General features: G+C 55.0%; 8 protein-coding genes across 8 annotated transcripts; 4 read left to right on the forward strand and 4 right to left on the reverse strand.

Moving 5' to 3' along the window:
- Window positions 1–1,104: 1,104 nt before the first annotated feature.
- On the forward strand, window positions 1,105–2,197 carry G647_01323 (uncharacterized protein; the record flags this gene model as incomplete). Its single annotated transcript, XM_008724723.1, has 2 exons — window positions 1,105–1,490; window positions 1,543–2,197. The coding sequence occupies 2 exons, from the start codon at window positions 1,105–1,107 to the stop codon at window positions 2,195–2,197; spliced, it is 1,041 nt and encodes a 346-aa protein (XP_008722945.1).
- Window positions 2,198–2,874: 677 nt separating this feature from the next.
- Window positions 2,875–3,831, forward strand: G647_01324 (uncharacterized protein; the record flags this gene model as incomplete). The annotated part of the gene is made up of 1 exon (XM_008724724.1): window positions 2,875–3,831. The coding sequence occupies one exon, from the start codon at window positions 2,875–2,877 to the stop codon at window positions 3,829–3,831; it is 957 nt and encodes a 318-aa protein (XP_008722946.1).
- A 178-nt stretch (window positions 3,832–4,009) lies between these two features.
- Window positions 4,010–4,423, reverse strand: G647_01325 (uncharacterized protein; the record flags this gene model as incomplete). Its single annotated transcript, XM_008724725.1, has 1 exon — window positions 4,010–4,423. One exon carries the CDS (start codon window positions 4,421–4,423, stop codon window positions 4,010–4,012), a length of 414 nt encoding a protein of 137 aa, XP_008722947.1.
- Window positions 4,424–5,624: 1,201 nt separating this feature from the next.
- On the reverse strand, window positions 5,625–7,952 carry G647_01326 (uncharacterized protein; the record flags this gene model as incomplete). Its single annotated transcript, XM_008724726.1, has 1 exon — window positions 5,625–7,952. One exon carries the CDS (start codon window positions 7,950–7,952, stop codon window positions 5,625–5,627), a length of 2,328 nt encoding a protein of 775 aa, XP_008722948.1.
- A 1,037-nt stretch (window positions 7,953–8,989) lies between these two features.
- G647_01327 (uncharacterized protein) lies at window positions 8,990–10,983 on the forward strand (the record flags this gene model as incomplete). The annotated part of the gene is made up of 3 exons (XM_008724727.1): window positions 8,990–9,489; window positions 9,543–9,706; window positions 9,746–10,983. The coding sequence occupies 3 exons, from the start codon at window positions 8,990–8,992 to the stop codon at window positions 10,981–10,983; spliced, it is 1,902 nt and encodes a 633-aa protein (XP_008722949.1).
- Window positions 10,984–11,597: 614 nt separating this feature from the next.
- On the reverse strand, window positions 11,598–11,955 carry G647_01328 (uncharacterized protein; the record flags this gene model as incomplete). Its single annotated transcript, XM_008724728.1, has 2 exons — window positions 11,598–11,795; window positions 11,896–11,955. 2 exons carry the CDS (start codon window positions 11,953–11,955, stop codon window positions 11,598–11,600), a joined length of 258 nt encoding a protein of 85 aa, XP_008722950.1.
- Window positions 11,956–12,682: 727 nt separating this feature from the next.
- Window positions 12,683–16,594, reverse strand: G647_01329 (uncharacterized protein; the record flags this gene model as incomplete). The annotated part of the gene is made up of 2 exons (XM_008724729.1): window positions 12,683–16,372; window positions 16,451–16,594. 2 exons carry the CDS (start codon window positions 16,592–16,594, stop codon window positions 12,683–12,685), a joined length of 3,834 nt encoding a protein of 1,277 aa, XP_008722951.1.
- Window positions 16,595–17,026: 432 nt separating this feature from the next.
- G647_01330 (uncharacterized protein) lies at window positions 17,027–24,436 on the forward strand (the record flags this gene model as incomplete). The annotated part of the gene is made up of 1 exon (XM_008724730.1): window positions 17,027–24,436. One exon carries the CDS (start codon window positions 17,027–17,029, stop codon window positions 24,434–24,436), a length of 7,410 nt encoding a protein of 2,469 aa, XP_008722952.1.
- Window positions 24,437–24,855: the final 419 nt, after the last annotated feature.

The following is a 24,855-nucleotide window of genomic DNA, read 5'->3' on the forward strand; positions in this document are numbered from 1 at the left end:
CTCGAAAAGCAACGAGCGAACAGGTGCATTTCTGGGTAGACCACACGCGCAAGCGAACAAGACTAGTGAGAACATTTTTAGGGCTGCTTGCTTGCTTGAAGATCTTCATATTCGCTTTACAGCACTCCGATCCACAGTTGTAGACACCCATCACCACTCCGGCTTCCAAAGGGTACGTGACCGAGGATGCCAGGCGCGTCACTATCACGAGGAACGCGACATGTGTTTATCGATAGGTAAAATAGGCTAGGGGGATTACTCAGTAGTGCCCGGCATGGTTCATTCGCGCATTTAGGCTTGCTTAGGCTTGCCTAGGCTTGCGCCTCGGCGATTTCCGAGCGCTGAACGTCGGCGTAGGCGTCAGGGATTTACTGGGTAAGGACATGCTCTTGCGGACCAAGACTTACCCGAGGTCAGAGTGAGCCTGTCCTGGCTGTCAGTCATCCCCTCCATCAATGCAACCACCAGGTCTGCGAAAGAATCACGGGCATACTCGTACTCGAGTATCCGTCCCTATCTTCAGATCTCCAACCGACCGACTTTGGCGAGTCTGTGATGGCGTCGGCGAATGGCATTGGCAAGCCGCATCCTCTTCTGGGACCAGCTGGACCCGACCGTGCATTTCATTTGCGAGCCGAGACCTCCACCAGCTATTCCACTGCACGAACCCCTGAGGCTTGTCCAACTCTGGCCAGATTCAAGCCCATCACAGGCATGAAAGATGGGGAGATGCCACACTTGGCGTCACCCTTGCCTTTCCGTTGAACTGAAGAGAATCCCTTGACACCGCAGTTGTAGTCGAAGCTGCTCCCTTGCTGTTGAACCATCTGTCGCTGACCTTAGCCGCTCTTTTCGTTGTTCTTCGTTTAGCATGCCCTCCGATCTACACACACGAAGAGCTTCCGACACATAGTCCGAAGCTTTGTGCCTGTCGCTCGTCTCTCCCTTCGGGTCATGGGAAACATGGACTCAAGCCCGTCTCGGAACGGAAGCCCTCTGCAGCAGATATATGGCTCGCGAAGGTCATTACGATGGATTGCATGCCTTGTTTTGGCGGCGCTCGCCATCATATACATGACCGGATCGACCTACGACCCTGCAGCAATGGGCAGTGGCCTTGGGACCAACACCAGCACGGGCTCCGGCTCCACGTCTCATACCAGTTCGTGGAGACATTCACACAAGAAACAGGCGAAGTCACTGCGACCGGTCGAGCTGATGAAGAGACCGATTTCCCGCGACCTACAAGCGATCCCTAAGCTGATTCACCAAAGCTGGTCCTCGACAGAGCTCCCTGCGAAATTCGAGCGGTGGAGCGCCACGTGCAGGCAGCAGCACCCTGACTGGGAATGGGTGCTGTGGACAGATGAAGACAATGAAGAGCTGGTCAGGACGCACTTTCCATGGTTGCTCAAGACATATCTCGGACTGCCGGGGGTGATATATCGTGCAGACTTGGTGCGGAACCTATACATGTACATGTTTGGCGGGTGAGAAATCCATCTCTGGGATTCGTGCATGTGGAAGCTAACCAGAGCACAGCGTCTACGCCGATTTGGACGTCGAATGTTTACGACCTCAGGATCAAATGTTTGCGGAGTTCAATGTGTCCACCATCACTCATGGAAAACCCAAGTCACAGGCACCAAATCTGCCGAAAAGTGGCCGAAAGGCGTTCTTTGGACGCATGGGCACAGACACAGGCTCCTCAAACTCGATTCCCAATGCATGGATGGCGTCCACTCCGGGTCACCCCTTCTTCCTCATCGTGTTGGAGTCTGTCATGAAACAGATGAGCGAGGGTGATACTGACTCGGTTGAGGGTGCCACCGGGCCTGGAAAACTCTACGACATGATCAACGAGTACAACGAACCCGAAGGTAAATGGGTTGGAGAAGCCCTCGACAAGCATGTGGCTAAGAACCCGACCGCCAAACAATTCAACCCACGCAAAGGCCTGAAACACTCTGTTGAAGTGCTACCGTTTCAGTACATCTATCCTTATTCTTGGGAGCGCGACGGCGAGGCGTTTCGGGAGATCTGCTGGGCAACAAAGAACGACTTTAGTGCCGAGAGGTGTAAACAATTACTGGCAACGGACCATTGGCCAAGTTATACGATTACCTACTGGAGTCATACTTGGACGAGCGGTGGTCATGATGAAGGAAATGTCCAGAAACTTGACCAGGATCAGTAGAAAAGGAATCTTGTTCATCGGTGGCATAAAACCTGGGTATTTGGCAGGGATTCGGTGTACAGAACGGGCACTGCTTCAAGACACTTCTATGGGATTAAAGATGAGCCTTCCGAATGATGTTTGCGAAGGGGTTTGGCGTGTTACTGAGTTGGGTTTGAAGCGATATTGGGAATCGAAGCAAGCGAGGCATGTCAATCGTCCGCACTAGCCAGCTTGATTAAGGTGAAGGAATGGAGGCTCATGATACTGCAAGATACATACGCCATGTCTCTGGCATGCCAGCCTTGTCGGAGTTGTCAGCTTGACGGAAAACACCGACATTTCGATTCTCCCATGCCACTCCCTGCCCAAGGATCATGACAATTTCGCTGATCGTGAAGGTGCGTCTTACCTCTAGCAGACAGATGCGCTATCGCAATCAGCCTTGGGGTCCGACATCGTGACACGCCGTGCATCCAATCTCATCCCTGTGGCCCATTGAGCTGAGTGGCTTCCACCGAATACGAAATCTGCCCGGTTGATAGAGGAGAAATCTACGCCGTCAACTATACCTGAGCTTACTGCACACCTCGTGACGAGTCAAAGACTGCTGGGACTGGTAGTGGTGCTGTGGAGCAACAGCGCCCCGTTCCCCTCGACGCCTCGATCCATATTACACACATCCCTGCACCCGCACAATGCCATACCACCATATTTCCGACACAATCCAGATCAACTACACGATCCACCATCCCGCGAGCAGCCCTGCGTCCCCGGCAAGGCCGCCTCCTCGGCCGTGGATCATCCTCATCAACGGCCTCGCCGACCCGCAACAGACCTGGTCGGCTCAAGTCCCCGCCTTCACAAGCGCAGGGTACACGGTGCTCACGTACGACAACCGCGGCGTCGGCCTGTCGTCCCGCCTGTCGCACGACCATGAAGTCTACACCGCGGCCACCATGGCGTCGGACTTGCGCCGCTTGGTCACCGCCCTGGCCGTTCCCAAGCCGTACCACGTCCTCGGAGTGAGCATGGGCGGGATGATCGCCCAGACGTACGCACTGACGTACTGTCTTCCGGGCATGGATGGCCAAGGCCAAGGCGAAGGCGAAGGCGAGGGCGAGAGCGAGATCCTAACCCTCACACTGGCGTGCACGTACGCCGCCCCCGGCCCGTTCTGTAGCCGCATGTTCGCCCTCTGGCGCGACATGGCCCGGCGGATGAGTGTCGCGGACGTGATGCGCGACGTCGGCCTCTGGGCGTTCACGCCTGCTTTCTTCGCCGACGAGAGTAAAAAGGCAGACGTGCAGGCCATGGAGGCCGAGATGGCGCAGATCGACACCGAAATGGGTCTGCGGAGTTATCTCGCGCAGTTGAACGTCATCACCACGTTCGACACGCGAAGTGTGGTCGGGAAGTTAGGGTCCGCAGGTGCGAGAGGGGGCAAAGGCATGCAGATACAGGTCGTGGTCCTGGTTGGGGAGAATGACATTTTGATCCCCGTGAGTTTGTCGCGCGAGTTGCATGCTTTGATTGAGGGGAGTGTCTTCGTGAGTACGCTGGGTGGACACGCCTGTATGTGGGAGTTTCCTGAGGCGTTTAACACGGCCTGTTTGGACGTGTGGAGGGGAGGGGGGAAAAGGGGCGTGGTGTGAGATGAAGCGAGCGAGTGAGCGACTTTGGAAGTCGGTTGAGGGGGGAGGGTGATGCACGAAAGCACGAAGAACGGCATTAATAGGCACCCGGCAGTCAGCAATCGAGCCCTGGAAAGGTCGTAGCCTCTCTCGTAGACCACGTCTTTCTGTACACAGTAACAGTAACGCGAGTCTACAGCTACAACTTTGCTCCCTCCCTCTTCTGCTTCTGCTTCTGCTTTTCTCGCTCCTCCCTCTCCATCAACGTCTCATACTCACGCCTCACCCGCTCGGGGATGCCCTCCTTAGCTGGTCGGCCCAGCACGCCTCCCTCATTGACCACCCAAACGTGCATACTCCCGCCCACGGCCTTGACGGCGTCATCGCCCCTCTTGAATACCCCGACTTCATACACCACGCTCGTGGTGCCCAGCCGGGCGACGCGCAGCCCGACGTCCACCATGCCGGGATACTCCACGCTGCCGAAGTAGTCGAAGTAGGTGTTTGCGATGATGGCGCTGTGGCGGCCCTTGTTCATGGCGTAGCCGCACCGCTCGATGAGGAACTGGTTGGCGATGCTGTCGCAGAGGACGCCGTACAGGGGGTTGTTCATGTGGCCGAAGACGTCGTTGTCGTTCCTGCGCGAGGATAGACTGTTTTAGTGGGGGCTCTCAGGACGGACAAAGGACCTCGGAGTAATAGGAGAATCATGATTGTGATGAATAAGGAGCCCTGTTTCTCTTTCTGCTGCTTCTTCTTCTTCTCTCTCGCACCTCGGCTTGGCTTGACTTGCGTTCAGCAGCGGTGCCGCCGCTATCATCAACACCAACGTTATTCCAACAGACTCACGTTCGTGCGTACTTTTACATCTCACTTACCATCTTAATCGATATTCCAGGCGGTATGGATAGTCTGATAGTTTGCGTTTCCGCTTCGAAGCGATATCGAGCCCGAGCATCGCTGCAATTGAAGTGCACCAGGGGTGTATATGCAAGTGTGTAGGACTGCGAGTGAGTACGGAGGTATGTGCTCAGTATGGGTGGATAGACGGATGCTTAGATGGAAGTATCTCAGCCACACAGGCCGGAGAATCGAGGCCACTTTTGTCCTGTATTGCCCTGTCCTGAACCGTCCCGTGCTGCCTGGTTTGACAGTCGTTGATACAAAGGTTAGTAACTTGGGAAGAACGACGTCTTGATTATAGTCGGGCCAAGTGTACGACATCAAAGAGCATTGGTGCTGTACGGAATAACTTGACGGGAATCGATCACGGAGGGCTCGTTGGAGTTAAAGCGAGAGCCTCGGCTGATGACATAAGGATTCGGCATCTAGACCAATCACCAATCACCTACCAGTCAGCTACCACTGCGGTGCCAGTCGCCTACAACTCACTCACAACTCACTTACCACTCACCTGCCACTGACTCACAATTCACTCACTACTCACCTGTGCTACTAATGAGTACCATGAGTAACACGATGAACTGGTAAACTATCCAATGCTGACAACACAAACTTCTGCTACCTCGCCCGCTGAATCACCTACAACTACAGCCTGTGTACGGAGTCCCAGAAGTCACTTTAGGCATATTTGGTCTCGAATTAAGTTCAATTACTGTACCCCGTACTGTCTTCACATTTTCGGATCGACCATGAATTAAGGTCTTTCGAATACATCTCTCCGTGACACCCGTTTCCTAAAGATACAGCCAGTCTACCCATGTACCCCAGAGTTCGCCTTCATTCGCCTTGCTGAAGGTGCCTACTATGACAAAGTGTGCTCATGGCTAAATTCATCGCCTCAAGGCCCGTCCTCACCGACGCGAAGACATGTTTGTAAAGTCGTCCGATCCCAGACCACCGCCTACTCGGCTCCTCGCCGTGCTGGGCATGACTTGCAGACCGGTGCTACCGACGGGCCCACCGACCGCGACGCCGATTTCGCTTTCGGCCGGCTGGTTCTTGGGGTGCATCCTCTTCTTGTCCTTCTCCTCGTCGAACTTGGCCCGCGCGGCCTTGGCAATGTCGTCGGTGATGGTCACGCTGTAGGTCGGCGACTCCATCGACCCGGAGCCCGGACCCGAGCCACCCGGACCGTCGATGGGCACTTTGCGCACGGCGGTCAAGAGCGCGCAGATGAACTTGGAGCGATGCTGTGCGCGGACGTGGTCGGACGCGAACTTGGCTTTGTGCTGGAACTCGATGCGGAGCTCCAGCTTGGACAGGTCGGCGATGGAGAACAGCTGGATTTCCAGCTCGGGCATGAAATCGCGCCTGTTCTCGGCGAGGAAGTTGTGCATTTCGCCACGCAGCGTCTCGATGTCGTCGAACGAAGTCCCCACGTTGACGTTCAGGGTGACCTGCTCGCGGAGTTCCTTGGATCGCGTCAGGTTCTTGATCCACACGCCGTTGATCACGCTGTTGGGGATCTGGACCAACTGCTTGGAGTGGACCTCGCGGAAGACCGAGTACAGGAGCGAGATCTTGACCACGTCCATCTCCGTGTCGTTGACGTTGATCCGGTCGCCCACATCGTAGGGGTGCTTGATGAAGACGGTGATGCACGCGGCGAACAGCTCGCCGGCCGTGCTGGCGAAGAGGAACGAGCACCCAGTGAAGGCCGACCAGATCTGCGTGTAGTGGTTGGCGAGGTAGTCGGAGAAAAACGCGGCGTAGATGAGGAAGATGAAGATCAAGACAAAGACGCCGAGCACGCGGTCCAGCACCTTGATGGCGTCTTTGACGTTGTTGGCGCCTTCCCAGATGGTCTGGCGGTCAGAGGCCACCTTCTTGACGAGTTCGACCATCTCTTCAAGCGTCAGGTCGCCGTTCTCGTCGGCATCGACTTTGGAGTGGATGTACACGGCTTGCGCCTCGCGCCCGGGCCCCAGCATGGTGGTGATGGCGGCTTGGTCCAGCCTCGTCTCGCCGAAGTTGGTGAAGGAGTTCCAGATCCGCCGGGCGAGAGCTTCAGCGCTGACAGGCCTTTCGAGGGCTGCCTCGACAATGGGCCCTGACGCCGTCGGCATGAGGACTTGCTTCCCGGCAATATCGCTGACCAAGTAACCGACCACGGCCGTCAGCTTGTCGGCGGTGCTACTCAGGTTGGACATGAACTCGGCGGTCGACTGATCTTTGGACCGAAGCCGGCCATGTCGGTCCTTTCGGTAGCCCTTGGTGTCGTGGATATCGAGGTCGTCCTCCAGAAAGCGCTGATGGTTGTCGCAGAACCTCTGTCGCGACACATCATACATGGTCTCGATGGCGCGGCTCAGAGTCTTGAGCTCCTTGATGTTGTCGTAGAATTGCTTGCCGTGGTAGCTGACGCTGACCATCTGGATGAGCATCCTCTCGACCAGATACAGCGCTGTGACGCCGACGGTGGCCTTCAGGACATTATGTAGGGTGTGCAGCCATTTGATGTTGCCGGCATGTTTGGCGTGGAAGGGCTTGTCGAACACGTAGATCAGGGACCATGACGCGATGGAGAGGATGGCCCAGAAGAACAGCGAGATGGGAATCTCGACCGCCTTGAGGACCAGCCAATATTTGCGGATGCCCGTGTGGATGGCGCCACCGACGGTTTGGAAGATGATGGGAACAGCCTGAGCCAGAAGTTTGGCTATCCACAGGAGGACCCAGACGACTTCAATCCAGATGAAGAGACCCAGGAGATGGATGCCATCCTCGTCGGTGGTAGTTGTGGTTTGTTGGTAGACTGTGGATGCCGTGTTGTTGTACGTTGTGGTGCCGTTAGTGGACGTGGGCTCGACTGAGGTGATGTTCGAAGAGAAGATGGGCGTCTGCGACTCGGTCTTGAACTTGCTGATGATCTTCTTGTCCTTGTACACCGTGGCACACAGAACGATGGGGATGGCCAGCAGTATGGCAACTGGGACAATGTAAATGATGTATCGGACGAGGACGTTCCTCCGTATCCTCTGCCATTTGATGCCGAGTTGTGTCAGTCCGTCGTCGTCGTTGTCGCTGTCAGATAGCGGTCTTGTAGCTTGTGGTCTGTTAATGGGGCTCGAGGATTTACGTGACAGCTCGACGCTGCCACTGGGATAATGAGTCGACTGCTTCTCCTGGTAGTCGGAAATGTCGTCTTGCACCGTGACAATGGGCCCTTTGCCAGCCATTTTGGACGATGAGGCGAGATAGTGCTCGGTGATGCTCGCAGGGCCGTAGATCGAAGGAGACGCTGGTCAACTGGGCTATGGGCACTCGGCGAGGTATTAATCAGACTCACCTGCTCGACAATTCTTACCTCTGGCACCGTCCGCAAATTAGACCACGCGAACAAGACACAAAAAGACACTGGTCTACGGCCTGTCCGCGCGCCATCGTCCATGCAGCTGTCAGAGGCCACGCTCTGGTCTTGCTCCCAACAGAGCGGCAAGGTTTCGATCTAGACGTTTCCAAGAGGAGCATCCAGCTACGGCAGCGCAAGCCACAAACGTCCAGAAGCAGTCGGAAAAAGTCAAAGACACCACCACGGAGGGAGCTATGGGAGAAGTACTCCCATATCCGGCCTCAGCTCTGAGTAGTGTATTATGCAGTGGGACAGGAGTCCGTCGAGTAGCCGAAAGGATGGGGTCGTGATCATGGTTCAGCCGTTCCTTGGCCGAAGAGCGAGGTCGAGAGGAAGCGAGCAGACTTTCTCACACGTGGCGGCTGAAGGCTCCTAACGAGGCCCTAGACCTGGTCGAGCAGCCAGAGCTGTTCATCCTCCCCATTGTGGCATGACTTGATGTGGAACGAGTCGAAGCGAACAGTGCAAAGTCTGCTCCTTTTCGTGTCCAGACCGCGGGTGGCTGAGCTTGGCTTCACGCCAGCGTCTGCCATGTGTCTTTCGGGTGCTGCAATTTCCACCTGGCATCTGTCGAGGGCCTCTTTCGGCATTCTCTGCACTATCGACAGCTCCCTTCCGCTAGTCCAGGGCCCTGTGCGTGCGTGTCTCGCGTGACCCTTCCTCACTGCTCAGGGTCGCACAAAGCGCTCCGCATCCAGCTGGCCGGACGGACGCCACCACGGCATCGCCGTCAAACCTGAGATGTCCTCATGCACGTGGAAGACACCACGGGCAGCGTTTGCATCATGTCCGACCAGCTGAAGATGTCGTCGCCTCTGATATCTGGGAGATGACCACCGGCTGGCGGAGACGGCAGCGGCAGACATGTCGACGTATACCAGCGACGGGTTCCACGCGTCGAAGCAGGAAGGCCACGTCCAGATCAGAGACGCCGACGAACAGCGGCGGGGCGCCCCGGAAGCCGGCTATGAAACGCCCTTCCAAACCCTAAAGAATCGAGTGCTTGATGCCATTGAGAAATACTGGCTCTTTGAGTTCTTCGGATGGACCTTGGCGCTGGGCTGCTTCATCGGCGCCGTGTCTCTTCTCGCCGTTCACAGTGGCAAGGAATCGCCCAACTGGACATTGACCGTGGGTGCTGGCCGATATCACAAAACTTTTGGCCTCACCGTCAACACTGTCATCTCGATCTTTGCGACGGCCTTCAGCTCGGGCATTCTCATTCCTGTGGCCGCCTCGATCAACCAGCTGAAATGGGTGTGGTTCCAGAAGGGGCGTCGGCCTCTGGCACACTTTCAGAAGTTCGAGTCTGCTGCCCGCGGTCCTCTAGGCTCGATCGTGCTTCTGTGGACTCTGCGTTGCCGGTAGGTCCCACGACACACGAGAACGTCTTGCGAACAAGGGGCTGACATTACAGTCGCCTGGCATGTATCGGTGCCGTGATTGTCCTTGCTGCCCTTGGTGTTGGCTTCTCCTTTCAAGCGCTGGTTGTCTACCCGCTCCAAGCAGTGGCCGTCGGTACCTCAGCAATTCAAAGAACCAACAATGAATGGCAACCCATCAGCGGTAAGTTTGTTGGCCGTCACAGGCTTGTGCTACTACTCTGACAGATCCCCCCAGTTACGACTGAAGTCCCCGGCAGTGTGATAGGAGCGGTCTATTCCGGCATCTTCCAATACTCGAGCGTCTTCTCGAACCGGCGGATTGTCGATGCGCCGGAGATGAAGGTATCCTGCTCAACGGGTAACTGCACGTGGCACGAAACGTATACCTCGATGAGCTTGTGCACCCAGTGCCACGATATCAGCTCCTCGATCCGCAGCACCTGCGACACCGCCCACGTTCCCTGGAACGAGTACTACGGCAAAGCTGAAAACTCGACCACCGCGACCATCCCCGTGCAGTACTGCAACTACACGCTCCCCAATGGCCTGGAGGTCTCGGGACTACCGTCTACGAACTTTACACAACTCGCCATGTCCAGCAACGTGGCCAACTCGCCGCATTTCAACGCGGATACCACGGTCTCTGTGCTTTCCGTCGTCACCACAGTCTGGGGCGCGAGCAATCCCACTCCCGAGTACGGCACTTCCATTCCCCTGACGCACGGCATCTTCAGCAAGGGAGCCATGGAATGCGGCATCTACTATTGCGTGCAGAAGTTCAACACCACCGTCTCGAACGGCACGCTGGACGAAAGAGTCATAGACACGTACGCGACAGGGCGGTACAGCACGGTCGACAATGCGTACGTCCTCGAACCGCCTTCCTCGTTCACCAACGTATCCACGAGAGATGACCCCAGCGCGAACATCTACTTGACGCCGAACTTCGTCTCGATCAAGCAATTTTTCAGCACCTTCTGGCAGGGCAACTGCAGCGTGACCGAGGCGGGCAGTGCCAACCCCCAATCGCCCTGCACCAGCCAGATGGCGCTCCTCCTCATCCGCGAATCCTTCGGCACCTACCCGGCCATCTTGTCCCGGTTGGCCAAGGCGATGAGCTACGCGATGCGCCTGCAGTCGACGCCGGAAACCCGGCCCGCGGCCCTTGGCGTCGCGTATCAGCACAAACCCCACGTCAAGGTCCGGTGGGCATGGCTGGCCCTGTCGGCGAGTCTGCTCGGCCTGGCCCTCGTGCTGCTCGTCGCCACGATCGTCATCACGGCCCGGGAGAAGACACTGCTGTGGAAAGGGTCGAGTCTGGCGGCGTTTTCGCACCCCCTGACAAGCGACGCGCGCGCCGCCGTGAGTGAAGCCACGAGTCCGCGCGACGTGGTCAGGATGGCCGAGAAGATGGAGGTCAAGTGGGAGCCGACCGATCGGGGGTTCAGGCTTGTGAGGTCTCATGAGGCGTGACCCGCGCCCGGGGGCCGATACGATGATTACGATGAGCGAGGCATGAGGATACACCAGAGTAACGACAGTGGAATGGATGACGAATTACGAATCATGAATGATGAAGATAACGGGATGGGAGCGGGATCATTACTGTTTTCAACGCGGCAATATGATTCGAGATAGGTCTTGAGCCTTCCTTCGGTGCTAGGCACGACACAAGACATGATATCCATTCTTCGATTCAGTCTGACCTGGTTATTCCCCTCCCTGCCTTGACATGCCTCGCCCCTGGTATTCCTGGCCGGTCAACCTACGTACGTACGTACCTACTACAAGTACAGAGTACGAGTGCCCCGTACGCAAGGAACGTTGGTTCAGACCTACTGGGCCACCGCCGCAGCAGTGACCAACCCCCCCAGGGCGGTGACCAACCCCGTCGGCCTGTCTCCATGCCTGAAATACCACGCACTGCTCCCCCAATAGACCCTAGATGAGAGGAAAGCGCGTGTTAGCCCGAGCGAGCGAGCGAGCGAGCTAGCAAACTGGCAGCGAGCAAACTGGCAGCAAGGAAAAACCAAAACTAGGTAGTGAAAAAGGCGAACGCGAAGGCGAACGAAAACAAGACGGCCCACTCACGCAACCAACATGCCCAGGATCGCGCGGTCGATCTGCGTCCAGCTCGCGGCGGGCTTCTTCGACAACTGATAAGTGTACAGCGCGAGGATGGTGAAGAAGGCGCTGCCCTGGTACCAGCCTGCTTTGGCGTAGCAGGCCAGCAGCGCGGTCAGGGAGCGGAAGGGAGGGAGCGAGAACGTGTTGACGCCGTGGACCTGGTGAGTAATGCCCAGTCAGACAGACAGTCAGCCCACATCGAGACGCGGATGTTAAAAGGACGAGCAGAAGAACAGGCATGGGACGTGGCGAACGTACCGTATGCCCGACGGCAACGAGGGCGTGCGTCACGCTGGCGGCGAATGCTGCGGTCGACATTCTGATGTACACAAATGGAGACTCGAAGACGCGACTGGAATTCTGGGTCAGAACCGAGAGGTTGGGCCAGAAGCAGCGCGGATCGGCTCTGGGTCGGTGTCCTTTGTAGATTTAGATATACAAGTCCAGGCACATGCACAGGTACAGTAATGAGGTAGTGCGTCGAGTCGGGTCTGCACGACGCTCACGGTAAGTTACTAGTCCGCCGCTCGTCTTGCAGAAGGGAGGTGAACTGTCGCTGAGACTGTACGGCTGATGTGGGAGGTGACATGTCGTATTACACCCCCGCAACTTGCGTGTCTTGGTTCGGATTACAACCACCACGTCCATGTCGGAGCCGAGGCTCGTGCGTGTCGACGGGACGACAAGGGCGGAGCGGAAAATGTAGAGGCGGAGGGATGTTCGGCCGCTCGGGTTTGACGGCGTCTGCAGGGTCTGTATCGCGAAGACGGATTTCTCTACTTGTACACTCCAACCCTCTGGAAGAAAGGGCACTCGGACGACTGCAAGAGATCACACGGAGACAGAGGTGTAGATACCTTCTTGCCCTCGGGACTTGGACCTTCCAGAAGACGCCCAACTGATTGCAGCTGGGGCAATGAATCATACAAGGCTCTATTCTTCAAGAAAGTCATCTTCTCATTAATCCAAGTGTCCACGCTCCTGTCCAGAACGCTCAAGAGAAATTACACTCGCAAGGCCTATCGCACACAGTCGGCCATTCACTTCACTTCCGCCAGGAGAAGACATCGATGCCCACGCCACGAACACCACGACTATCCGCGGGAGACTTGGCCTTTGCAACGACGTCCTTGGCTTCCTTCTCCCGACACAATCGAGCGTACTCTTTCTCGAAATGGGTAAATGCCGTGTTAGTTCCGCTAAAACTTTTCCGGGACCTCTCTCCTTTTGCAGGCTGCGAAATAAAGGCGATGGCCGCGGGCGTGGTCGCCGATCTTGCTTTGACGACTGGCGAGGGCCGTTGTGGCCTCACGAATGATTCAGATAAACGATGCAGCTGCGCCTGAGCTGTGCTGGCAGGGGCGCGGTTCTTCGGTTTCGATCCTGGTGGCTTCGGCGTCGGCTGCGGAAGACGTGTTATCTTCGGGGACAGACATGGCGGGGCACTAGGGTTTACTGCTTGCTCGAGACTGGAGACCTGAAGAAGGCTCCTATCAATATCTGCGCTGCCCAGCTCTGGCGAACGTCTCAGAGCAGCGTTCTCACGCCATTTTTCAATACCCTCAATCGATTCTTGGGACAAAGTCGCACCCGCCAGTGGCTCTAGGGGGGCACTCTCGAGAGACTGCTTTTGCGTCCGCATCGTCTCGAACCCCTCCTTCGTCAGTGGCGGTGGAAGCGCACTAATCGCCAGTGCAGAGCGAGTATCGGGTGATGGCGACGCCCCGATCACACTATTGTCCGCCATGTTCGATCTTCGCAACTGGTTGCGACTTGGTAGCCTCTCCGGAGTGGCGAATTTGATAATCCGTTTGTGATGCGACGGATCTTCAACGCATTCGTTAAAAAACTTTACAAACCCCATCACTTCCTTGTAAGGTTGATAACTGTGATAGTGGTGGAATACTGCATCGTCTAGAAGGGAGGAATGTATTTTGTTGGGTTCATCGTTCAAGACACCCTGGATGAAATGATATGACCGGCGAAAATCGTCCGCGTTGCCCTCATAGTCAGGATAGGCCGCACGGTATCTGGCAAAGGTCTCCTCTTCAGACTCGTTAGCCACGGCAGCGGAGGAATGCAGAGAAGCGGAGTCGCCCGGTCTGAGTTTGTCTTCAATATTCCACACCCCACTGTAGGTAGACTGTCGGGTAACAGGTGTCGACGACGGTCGCATATCGACTGTAGAATTCCGTATTCGAGGCTGCGCTGCAATATTCAACGGTGCTTCATGTAGCCCGCTACTGCTTTCCACTTCCAGTTCCGATGACGAGCTCGATTGTCGCAACAGGGCCTTTGGCTTGCCGATAGCCTGCAATTTCTCGCGACGGTCAGCCCTCCTTTTCTCGAAGATCGCCAGATAATCCGGGTCGATGGGAGTTGTCGGGGGACTCCTTCGTTGCTTTTTGGCGTGAACACTGCTCTCTCCCATGCTACCTCTTTTCCTTTTTGCGGAAGCCGGGCTTCGTAAGCTCCCTGTACTCGCGGTCGCTAAACTGGCTTCTTTCACGGATTCTTCCGGATGTCTCCGTTGTTGAAGAAAACGCTTGGCGTCACTTTGACGACTAACGTTCCCAGCTTGGTTCCCGTCGTCATCTTGAGTCTGTTCTGTCGTTGACTCGAGTAACTGTACCCCAAGGCCTTGCACGTCTTTTCGCCCCTTCGAAACCACAGGTTGGTCACCAGTGCGACACGATCCTTGCGAGACACCGGAGACACATGAGACCGGTCGTGAGGTTTCCTGCTCAATTCGCCCCACAATCGCCGCCTGCCGCGGAGTCTTGATCGGTTGTACCAGTGATCGGCTGTTGGCCGGTGCCGAACCACTCTCACTGCCGGCCTCACTGGCCTTAACAGTCTCGACTGTCGGTGCAGCCCCAAACTGTCCGCTGGCGCCTTGCAAGGAAGCTAGTTCATCCGGGGTCGGGGACGTGTAAGTCCCTGGGACGATACTTGATAGTGGATCCTCATTGTCGGTACGACCACTCCGCGGGGATGGAAATAGTGTGACGCCTTTACTCGGGTAGGGTGTCCTTTTCACTTGTATTTTCTTGGTACTGCAGCTGCCTATCATCCGCGAAGAAGAGGAAGGTTTGTACGCCGGATTGCTTCTGATATCTTCTGCATTGTCGTCCGAGGAGCGAACCATCAGTCGCGTGGCCTCGTCGCGCTGTTCGGAAATGGGAGAACGGGATCTGCGACTGACATCGTCCGCGCCAGACTCGGACTTGTCCTTCTCGACCTCATGATGCTCGTTAATACAGACCTCATGCGAATTTTTGCTACTGAGCCGAGGGCTCCTCAGGAATCTTTCAGGACCGACAAGCTGTCTATTCCCTCGAAGATCCACTGGAGGACTACTCTGGGGCAATGTTGTTATCTTGTGTTTGGGAGGAGGTGGACTGGGAGACAAAGCTTGTGACTCTGCTGATCCGCTCAAAACGTCCTCGTCAGACTCAACCGATCTCTGTCTAAGTCGGCGTTGTTGAGTAGGTGGACTTTGGGACCATTCAACCTCGGCCTGACTTGGATCTTGATCATTCGACTTGGCTTCGGTCGGGTCGTCATTCCGCCCTGGCAAAGGGGATAGCTGCGTTGGCGGCAGATTGACAGTTTCTACTGGTCTCTGGAGCGTGAGAGGATTCTGGGCTTGTTGATCAGCTGCGTTGCATAGCTGTTCCAGCAAAGGCAGTGGCACTTCTCCTGGCCGTTGTACATGGCCAACAAGCGGTGGTTGCCAGCTGTCGCCAGACTCGAGCAGTGACTTCAAGAAGTCTTCTTGGTCTCGAGGGATTTTGCAGACATATCGGGGGACATGTCTCCTTCCCCGAGCCTGCACCCGCCAGCGTTGGAGGGACCCAGCCGGTGCACCAGTGTTCCCAAGTTGAGTCGTAACACGCACTGGCCTCAATTGCGCGCATTCGTGAATGTTGTCCTCGCCGTTAGCCGTCTGCAATGGTGGCGCAGAGAGATCAATGTTGGCCACAAGCTCAGTGGTTTCAATGGGACTGCTGTTTTCGTGCTTGTCGTGGTTGAGAGCAACATCAGGAATTCTAGAAGACGAAGGGTGGGTTGAGTGAAGTGAAGTTGAAAGGCTGGCAAGCGGTGTTGGAGATCTCGCCCTTTTCGTGGCAGACAAACCTGAACCGTTTGAGCATGGCTTCACTTCTCTCCTCTGAAGAGACCGCAAATTCTCGACTTCGTGAGTCAGCTTCGAATCAGCTGAGCGCGATGATGGTGAAAGTCTCGCTAGGTCGGCCATGTTGATAGCAACAGAGGGTTGGGTAAAAAATTGGCACTGAGAGAGGTCCTCCTCGTCTTCTTCACCGACTCCTACATGCTTGTGTGGACTGAACGGTGCCTGAGAGACGATTGATTGCGGGCTGTCATGCAGCGTGGGGTTGGACACGGCGCAGTTATGATCCTTGACTGTCTGGTATCTGACCATGCTGTCCAGTATAGCTTGTTCTTGCATCACAGGCACCCCAGTCGCATGCTCCTCGGGCAATTGATATTGGTCATCCACAATTGCCCATTGAGCAACTTCGAGCAAGGGCTTCGGCGGATTCACATGTGTAGTGACTCGGATGACAGGAGCTGGGAGGCGCAACACAGTCCCGCACTGAGCGCCTGCTTGAAGAAGTGCTGTAACGTTGTCGCTTGCGAAGACGGCTTCAATAGTGTGGGCGCCATCTGATACTTCGCCTCGAGGTTCTCTGATCCCAAGTTGAGGTACCTGTTCGTGTTACTACTTATTAGACGAGGCGAAGAAGAGGTCGAATAGACCGACCTGTAACAGCCGGGCCGTTCTGACACGTCTGGATGCTTGTGTGACTTGGAGGACGTCGTCAACCTTGCGAAATGAATACTGGTTGTTCGGCGTGCCTCCCAGTCTGTGGAACCAGGCGCCGAGACCTGACTCAATGAACTCGGCCAACCAAGGCTGCTGCACGTCCATTGAGCTCGAGCAATGATAGAATAGACATATCTCGTGGCGTCTGTGCAGCTGTTGTGCGTCTGATTTTGCTCACGACCGCACCCTCGTAGCTGCGCATAGTGAAAACGCGCTCAATTTGACGCGACTGCCCGCGTCACAGATGACTAAGCCACAGATCGACGCCACATCTAGACGCCACTATCAGCCACCCCGATGATGGCATTCATCAAGCCCGTTTCTGGTGGGTGTCTGGTGCGTCGCTGCACTCACCATTCATTCACATCACACCATCCACTAGGTAGGCTGCTACCAACGCTGGCAGGTGTCCTCTTCGCTGTGGCACATCGGCCCTATCCGACATGAGTCGATGAGCATGAAGCCCTTCGAATATCAACACAGCAACCGTCTCACTGCGGCCGACAGGCCTCCAGATTGACGCTTGCCGAGACCATGATGGCTTCTACCAGTACTATCCAGGACAAGGACAGCCAGAAAGACAAAGACAGAGATAGCCCCTCAGCTTCGTCGATATTTCTTCCTCTGGGAAGGACCCGACGCCGGGACTCAAAGGCATCGTTGTCTCACGAACTCGATCAAGATGCCCTCAATCAAGCCCTCAACAACATCCATACCGCCGCCTCTCAGTCCAACAACCTGACCGTCTTCAATGACTATACCGACCCTCCTACCGCTGCATCCCAAAGCGAGGGCAAATCTTTGGCTAGTGAAATACAGGGTGGCATATCTGGGTTGTACAACAAACTGAAGGCTACAGTCGGAGCAGCGAAAGATGTGGATGAGCAGTATCAGGAGACACAGCCCGCCTTGTCCGTTATCGATGACCGAGCCAGTTCCACGTCCAAAATCAGCTCCGGCTTGACATCCAGGGCTCCCTCGCCTCGAGTGACGGCCTCGGATCCGACACCACCTACCGAGCCTCCCTCTTCGAAGGTGTCGTCCAAGCCCACCAGTATCTCCAGACCCTCGGTTCCGTCAACCCCAGCCCTACGTTCACCTACCGGCCCTCCACAGCCATCGTCCCATATTGTCGATCCCTCCGTGACATCAGTCAATATACATGCCATCGGCTCCGCAAATCATTCAAGGACCGGGTCTACACTAGACGTGGAATCCCCACAGCAACGAAGTCTTGCGGCCAGTGCTGACAGCGACAGTCTTCGGAAAGCTCTGCAAAAACCATCGAAAGAGAGCTCCTTCTCTGACAGAGCAAGCAGTAGTCTCACTTCTCCCGTCCTGCACGCCCGAGGCACCTCATCTTCGCATGAGCGGGGATTGTCTCAAACCTCTATTAAGGGCCACTTTGGCAACACAGATGGCTTAACCAGCCCGCCGATCCTTGTGTCCCCTCAAGCTGAGAAACCAACGGCTCGTGTGGTGGTTCATAGAGGGGAAACTGCCCAACACCCCCGACACATAAACCCACTGGATCTTTTGGCCGAGAATGCAGCACCTTCGAAGGGCGCGAGCGCCTCCCATGCGAGATCTATCGAACACCCGGGCCTCAAGTCGCCTGGCTTGATAACGTTGGAGCCGAGGCCGGCCGACAAACTGGCCCCAAAGATAAGTCAATCACGCTTACCAGGCTTCTATGTTTCCCGCACCACTTCATCAGATTCGTCAGTATCTGCTGGTGTGCTACGTGCCAATCTAGACCACATGGACGATGATAGCCGTATCCAGTTCGTAAGTCGAACTCATCAAGCCAGGCCAATTAGCAAATTACGCAGTAAATTGCTGAGCAAGGAGTTCTGGATGCGCGACGAGAACGCCAAAGATTGTTTTCATTGTGGCGAACAGTTCACCACCTTCCGAAGGAAGCATCACTGCCGCACCTGTGGTCAGATCTTCGATAATAAATGCACTGTCCTTATCAGCGGAAGCCACTTTGGGTCAAACAGCCCTGTTCGAGTCTGCAAGCCTTGCCAATCAATTATAATGTCCCATGATGACGACGATTCCTCGGATTATTCGATTGAAGATCTGGCACTCAACGACCCAGTCCCTCGACCACGAACTCCGGAACCGCCACCCCTCAACCGCGCTTTGGCCCGATTTGAGGACGATAACGCCTCTGTCACCTCTCAGTCCCTGGAGCAGATGGCTCGCACTCCCACCATGAACTTCCCCTTGCGACGGGCTTTCGACGGTGCCAACCGAAATTCGGCGATCCTGGAATTCGACACAACAGATCGGCCGCTGCCTCGACCTAGCTCCTCGAGGTCGCTGAAAGCGACTCATTCCATTGGCCACACGCACAAGAGACACCACTCAAAACACCAACACATACGTAACTTCAAAGCGTATCACGAAGACAGAGCTCCGTTCCAGCGGCGCACTGCCGATGAGGGCATCAAGGAATACAAATCTTCAGCTTTCCACCGAGACAGCATCATTGACCCCGATCTCGCACAATATCTTTCCGATGACCCTTCCACCGATGAAGAACCGTCTATCGGGGAAACTCTGAGTCAGGACAAATTGTCCCGCAGCGGACATGACAGCGACAGAAGTGCAATTGGCGGCCTGCTGGCTGCGGTACGCAAAGGCCGCTCGCGGCTCGGAGATCGAAGTATCGCCGGCTTTCTCAATCTGGGAAAAGATTCCGATGAGGCAAGTATCACGTCTTCCCGCAATGTTGACGCGCTCAGAGGTTCGCGAAAGCGTAATCTGAGCGTCTCTAGTAGTATCCACCGTGGAACGCCGAGGACCACCAGGGAAAGACTACAACTTATCATTCCGGGGAGCCAGGATGATGCTCAAGATGCTTATTTGGAGACGCCGAGCATCTATCATGGGCGGTCGAGGATGATTCGAAGTGCGTCAATGCACGGAATGGCCGCGCCAGCCATGGAGCTCAATCGTGCAAGTATTCAGCATGTGCACAGGATGCTTCAACAGTTTCTCAGAGATGCCAATGTACCCAGAGTCCAAAGTTGGGAGGACGCTCTTGTCCCTATCCTGCTGAAAGCGACTGATGATGTTGACCCTGACGTTCAAGGAGGAGACGATATTGATATCCGCAACTATGTTAAACTAAAGAAGATCCCTGGCGGGCGGCCTGGAGACACTGCGTACATCAGTGGTCTCGTCTTCACGAAGAACGTCGCTTTGAAGAGCATGGCCCGCTCTCTCACTAATCCCAGAATCTTGATCATCACGTTCGCTATCGAATACTCCAGACACGAGCCGCATTTTATGAGCCTGGACCCCGTGATCAGGCAAGAAAAGGAATACCTTAACAACCTTGTTGGCCGCATCGCTGCTCTCAAGCCTGACCTTTTATTGGCTCAGCGAAACATATCCGGCCTTGCTCTTGAGCTGCTCGAGAAAGCGAACATTACGACCATCTTCAATGTCAAATCATCGGTCCTGGAAGCCGTATCGCGTTGCACACAAGCTCGTGTTGCGCAGTCCATGGATAAGTTGACCTCGTTGGCCGATCCGTTTGGAAGCTGCGACTCCTTCGAAGTCAGGACTTTCGTTGCTGCCGGTCGAAAGAAGACGTATGTCTATCTGTCAGGATGCCCGCCACAGCTTGGCTGCACAATCGCTCTCAGGGGAGCGGATGAAGAGACTTTGTCCAAGATCAAACGGGTCACTGAGTTCATGGTCTATGTGGTCTACAACCTCAAACTTGAGACTTGTCTGATGCGCGATGAATTTGCATTGATACCGAGCGCACCGAATATCGGTGCTGAGGAAACAACTGCTTCATCAATGAACATGGTCACCAAAATTGTGAATAACCAAAACGAAGCAACCTCGCAAGACAGTGACACGGGTGCCGAAAAGACAGATGCTCGCCTTCCTGACCAGGGAGATGTCTCAAATGCTGAAGTCATCGCTCTGGAGAAAGAAGGACGCTTCAATCAGTCAACCAGGACCGATAGCACAGACTCGGTGCACATACCCGATGATATACCTGTCCCCACTTTCTATGAAGACCTCGTACTCAAGCACGAGACTCGCATTCTCTCTGCGTCACCCTTCGTGAGGTTTATGCAGCCTTACCTTCTCATGCGAGCGAGAGAATTAGAGAGAAGGGTGGCGTATTTGAAACGACTACGCGACCAGGATCTGACGGTTGAGCAGACCTTGGAAGAGAAAGGCAAGAATTCCAAGTTCACATTGATCCACCCCGAGATGGTGCACCGGCCTCTCGCAGGAGCCAGCAGAAAAGTTCGAGAAATCATCCACGCTGTTCACGACGCCGAGTACGAGAAAGCCGCTTACAACTATGAGAGCCAAAAGAAGCAGTGGGAGACATATCTTTCCGGCAACCGGAACCTCTTTGATCCTTTTGCTCACCAAAATATCGTTGTTTTGTTCAGCCTGGTGTCCACAGCGACGTCTGTTCCCTGCTCCGGCCCGGATCTACTGGCTTTCAGTTTTTACAACGAACATGAAACAGAAGCCGAGTTTGAAGCCGACTGTACTCTCGGCCAATACGTTGAAGACTTGTGCTACCGAGCCACGGAGATATGCCCATCAGATGCCTGCGAGAAGAAAATGCATGAACACCATCGCCAGTATGTCCACGGAGAAGCACAGATCACAGTATTCGTGCAGCCGTATCCAGCCAAGATGCGTGGTTTCCAGGAAGTCATTCTTATGTGGAGTCAGTGCAAGATTTGTGGCGTGGAGACCACCGTCACTCCCATGTCGACCAGCACGTGGAAGTATTCCTTTGGGAAGTACTTGGAGCTTTCATTCTGGAGCGCAGATTTGCATGCTCGCGCGGGGATCTGTCCACACGACCTGCACAGGGACCATCTCCGGTATTTCGGCTATAAGGACTTCGCCCTCCGTGTGCATTATGACCCGATCGACCTCCTCGAGATCATCGTGCCCCGAATGAGGCTCACGTGGAAGGTCGATAATGACTTGAAGTTCCGCAATGAGATCTTCAGTCGAACAGAGCATCGCATCACTAAGTTCATGGTCTCTGTGAAGCTACGTCTCAAGAATATCAACATCGAGGCGGTTGAACCTGAGAAAGCCGACGCATGCCGTGAAGAGATCGAAAGACTGACAAAGAAAGCCAACGAAGAGCACGCGGCTCTTATCAAACAGCTGCAAGAACGATATACGAACTCAAGATACTGGGAAACGATACCGCTCAATTCTGCCGTGCGCGCAACGCAAGAGAAGGTTACTGAATGGGATGATGCTTTTGCAGACTTTGAGAGAAATTACTTCCCGACAGAAAAGGACATTCGAAGGCTTGCCACATTACAGCTCAAGAAGATTTTCCTCGACCGCGATGTCTCCGTGTCTTCTTTGAAGTCCGACGATGAAGGCACAACCACCCCTCCCATTGAAGAGGTGATTGATGAAAAGGATTCCCTGGCCGAGAAATTGGCAATCGAGAAGCCTAGCAGATTGTCACCCGAAAAGACGCAAAGCTTCCTTCAAAGCGTGTTGGAAGAGCATGCTACTTCACCGCCACGAGAAAGAGAAACCAGTGTCGCGACAGTGGCAGAGGTTACCAAGTCTGATATAGAAAATCTTCCATCCATGCTCGAAGGACCTCGAAACATTGAAGATGTCAAGCACCTGGATCTGGCGATAGCGACGCCGCTCCAGCCAGCAACAGTGCCAGGAGAAGATGTGCCTCTGCAAAGCACACTCAGTCCCAAACTAGGGCAGGCCTCGACGTCAGGTACAGAAAAATCAGTGATCGTTGAGCTGGACGCCGACAACGAAAATCTGGAAGCTGCCGTTCCTGTTCCACCCACTCCTCCAGCCGGTCTACTCCATCCTGGCTCTTATGGTGCCGTCCGAAGTCCGACATCGAGACGCACGCCAGACGCGAAGTCCACCTCGCCATCTCTTTCTCGCGCCCATTCTCAACCTGCCGGAGCTGTTACCTTGCGCTCGCACGCGGGTCAGGTATCTTCAAACACTCTATCGGCCGTCAATGCTATGAACGGGTTCTCCAGGCCAAGCCCAGTGATGTCCGCGAAGAGTGGAGACTCGGAAGCCAATATTCCGGAGAAAAAGTTGTCTGAACGTCTCGGTTTCTCTCAGTTGAAGAACAAAACCTTCACCAAGGGTCAGTCCTTAATACCGCGAGCCGTGTCACACCGCAAAGATTCCCGAGTGTCAAACCTTGCAAAACATTTTGAGCAGTTGAGCCGCGAGTTTGAGAGAGAGCGGATCCGAGAAAGAAGGCTTCGCGCACAGAGGACCATGCAGTCAAGGGTCTACCCTTTACCGGTTTCCAAGCCCATCGTCGAAGTTTTCAAGGATGTTGACGAGGCTGTGGACGAACGAGGTGACTCAGACGATGTCTTCGGCTTAGAAGAAGAACGCCCCAGTGATGAGTCAGGCAAAGCAGCAACTACAGCGGAGGGTATGGCTGATGTCGCTTCGCGTGAAGAGGGGTCTGGTGTCCTGGCTGAAGAACCCCCAGCCGAAGCCACGGAGAATGAGACTGATGTGCAGGCCTCAACAGCGGCGTCCGAAATTGAGGAGAGCGACGTTGATGAACCGGAAGAGGAGATATTTCTACCGGATTCCCCCGAAGACCTGATGCGCATGTCACAGGAGGATATCGACCTTAAGGAGCTTCCGAAACATGAGCGGACCTCGCTGATGAAGATGCTGACCAATTTCTGGGCGGAGCGGTCTTCGAGTGGCTGGACGGCACTGGATTACCCACTGGCAGCATCTGAACACATATTCGCCGATTGCGACATCATCGTGCGGGAAGACGAACCTAGCTCTATCATTGCATTCGCGCTGGACTCGGAAGACTACAAGACCATGCTCGACGGTATGCAAAACGAGCCACCACAGGACGACGGCGTGGTCGACTTCATTGGGCACGTCCATGCTGATCAATCCGAAGTCATGCACTCTCTTCTGCGAAAAACCGGGAGACACTTGAAATACCAGTTCCAAGAAGGTCCGGCCAAAATGCTCTGCAAGATGTTCTTTGCTGAACAGTTCGATGCCGTGCGCCGCAAATGCGGTGTTGCTGACAGGTTTGTGGAGTCGCTCTCTCGCTGCCTCAAATGGGATTCCAAGGGCGGCAAGACCAAATCGCTCTTCCTGAAGACGCTGGACGATCGATTCATCCTCAAGTCGTTGTCGCCGATCGAGACCCAGTCATTTCTCAAATTCGCGCCCAACTACTTCCAGATAATGTCCGAGGCCTTCTTCCATGAACTGCCCTCTGTGATTGCCAAGATGTTTGGGTTTTACCAGATCATCGTGACCAACAAAAACACGGGTCTCGAGTACAACTGGTTTCTGCTCGTCATGGAGAACCTCTTTTACGATCGCGTCCCGACACGGATTTTCGACCTCAAGGGAAGCATGCGCAACCGTAAGATGAACGCGACAGGCGAGCGCGGCGAAGTCCTCCTAGATGAAAACATGGTCGAGTTCATCTATGAAAGTCCCCTCTTCGCGCGGGAGCACTCCAAGAAACTTTTGCGATCGTCGGTACATAACGACACGCTTTTCCTGGCGAGGCAGAATGTGATGGATTACAGCCTCATGGTCGCCATTGATGACACCCGCAAGGAACTTGTGGTCGGCATAATCGACTGCATACGTACGTACACGTGGGACAAGAAACTTGAAAGCTGGATCAAAGATCGCGGGTTGGTGCCGGTTCGGGGAGGGGGGGCGAAGGGACGGCCCACAGTGACAAGTCCAAGGGAATATAAAAAGCGCTTTCGCGAGGCGATGGGACGATATGTTCTCGAGGCGCCAGATTGTTGGCACTTATTTCGCCGGGAGGGGAGGGAGAGGGAACGGAATGCGAGGTTGCTCACAGAACGGATGCCTGAGGGGGGACAGGATGGCGATGAAGTGCAGATTCTGTCCTGAAATGCGGGAACACGCATGAGTCAGCGGCTATGTGCATGAGACATGGTTGTACAGTTGCAAGGGGTCAAGCATCATTGAAGCAAGCGACATTAGCGAGTGGCGCATGTTGGATTTTGACATTAGGAGGCAGAATCATTGGAGCATGGTACTTGCAAGATACCTGGATACAAGGCGGCGACCGGCTGCCTATCCTCATGAGTAGAGCCACTCAGTACCACGATCAACCTTTGACTCGCCACGCCCAAGCGACCATGCTCGTGAATATTCTCCCTCTTCATTTTTGAGCACGTATCGAGAAGACGACGTGGACAGAGGTGAGGGAGGTTCCCCTCTTTTGTGCAGCCTTGTCGTGCCTTGCGCAGACAGTTTAGCCGTGAGCGTCAATCGCCAGCGCGAGAGCGTGGCCGCCGGAGCCGGCG

The sequence above is a fragment of the Cladophialophora carrionii genome, assembly GCF_000365165.1.
Source record: "Cladophialophora carrionii CBS 160.54 unplaced genomic scaffold supercont1.1, whole genome shotgun sequence".
Lineage (NCBI taxonomy): Eukaryota > Fungi > Ascomycota > Eurotiomycetes > Chaetothyriales > Herpotrichiellaceae > Cladophialophora > Cladophialophora carrionii.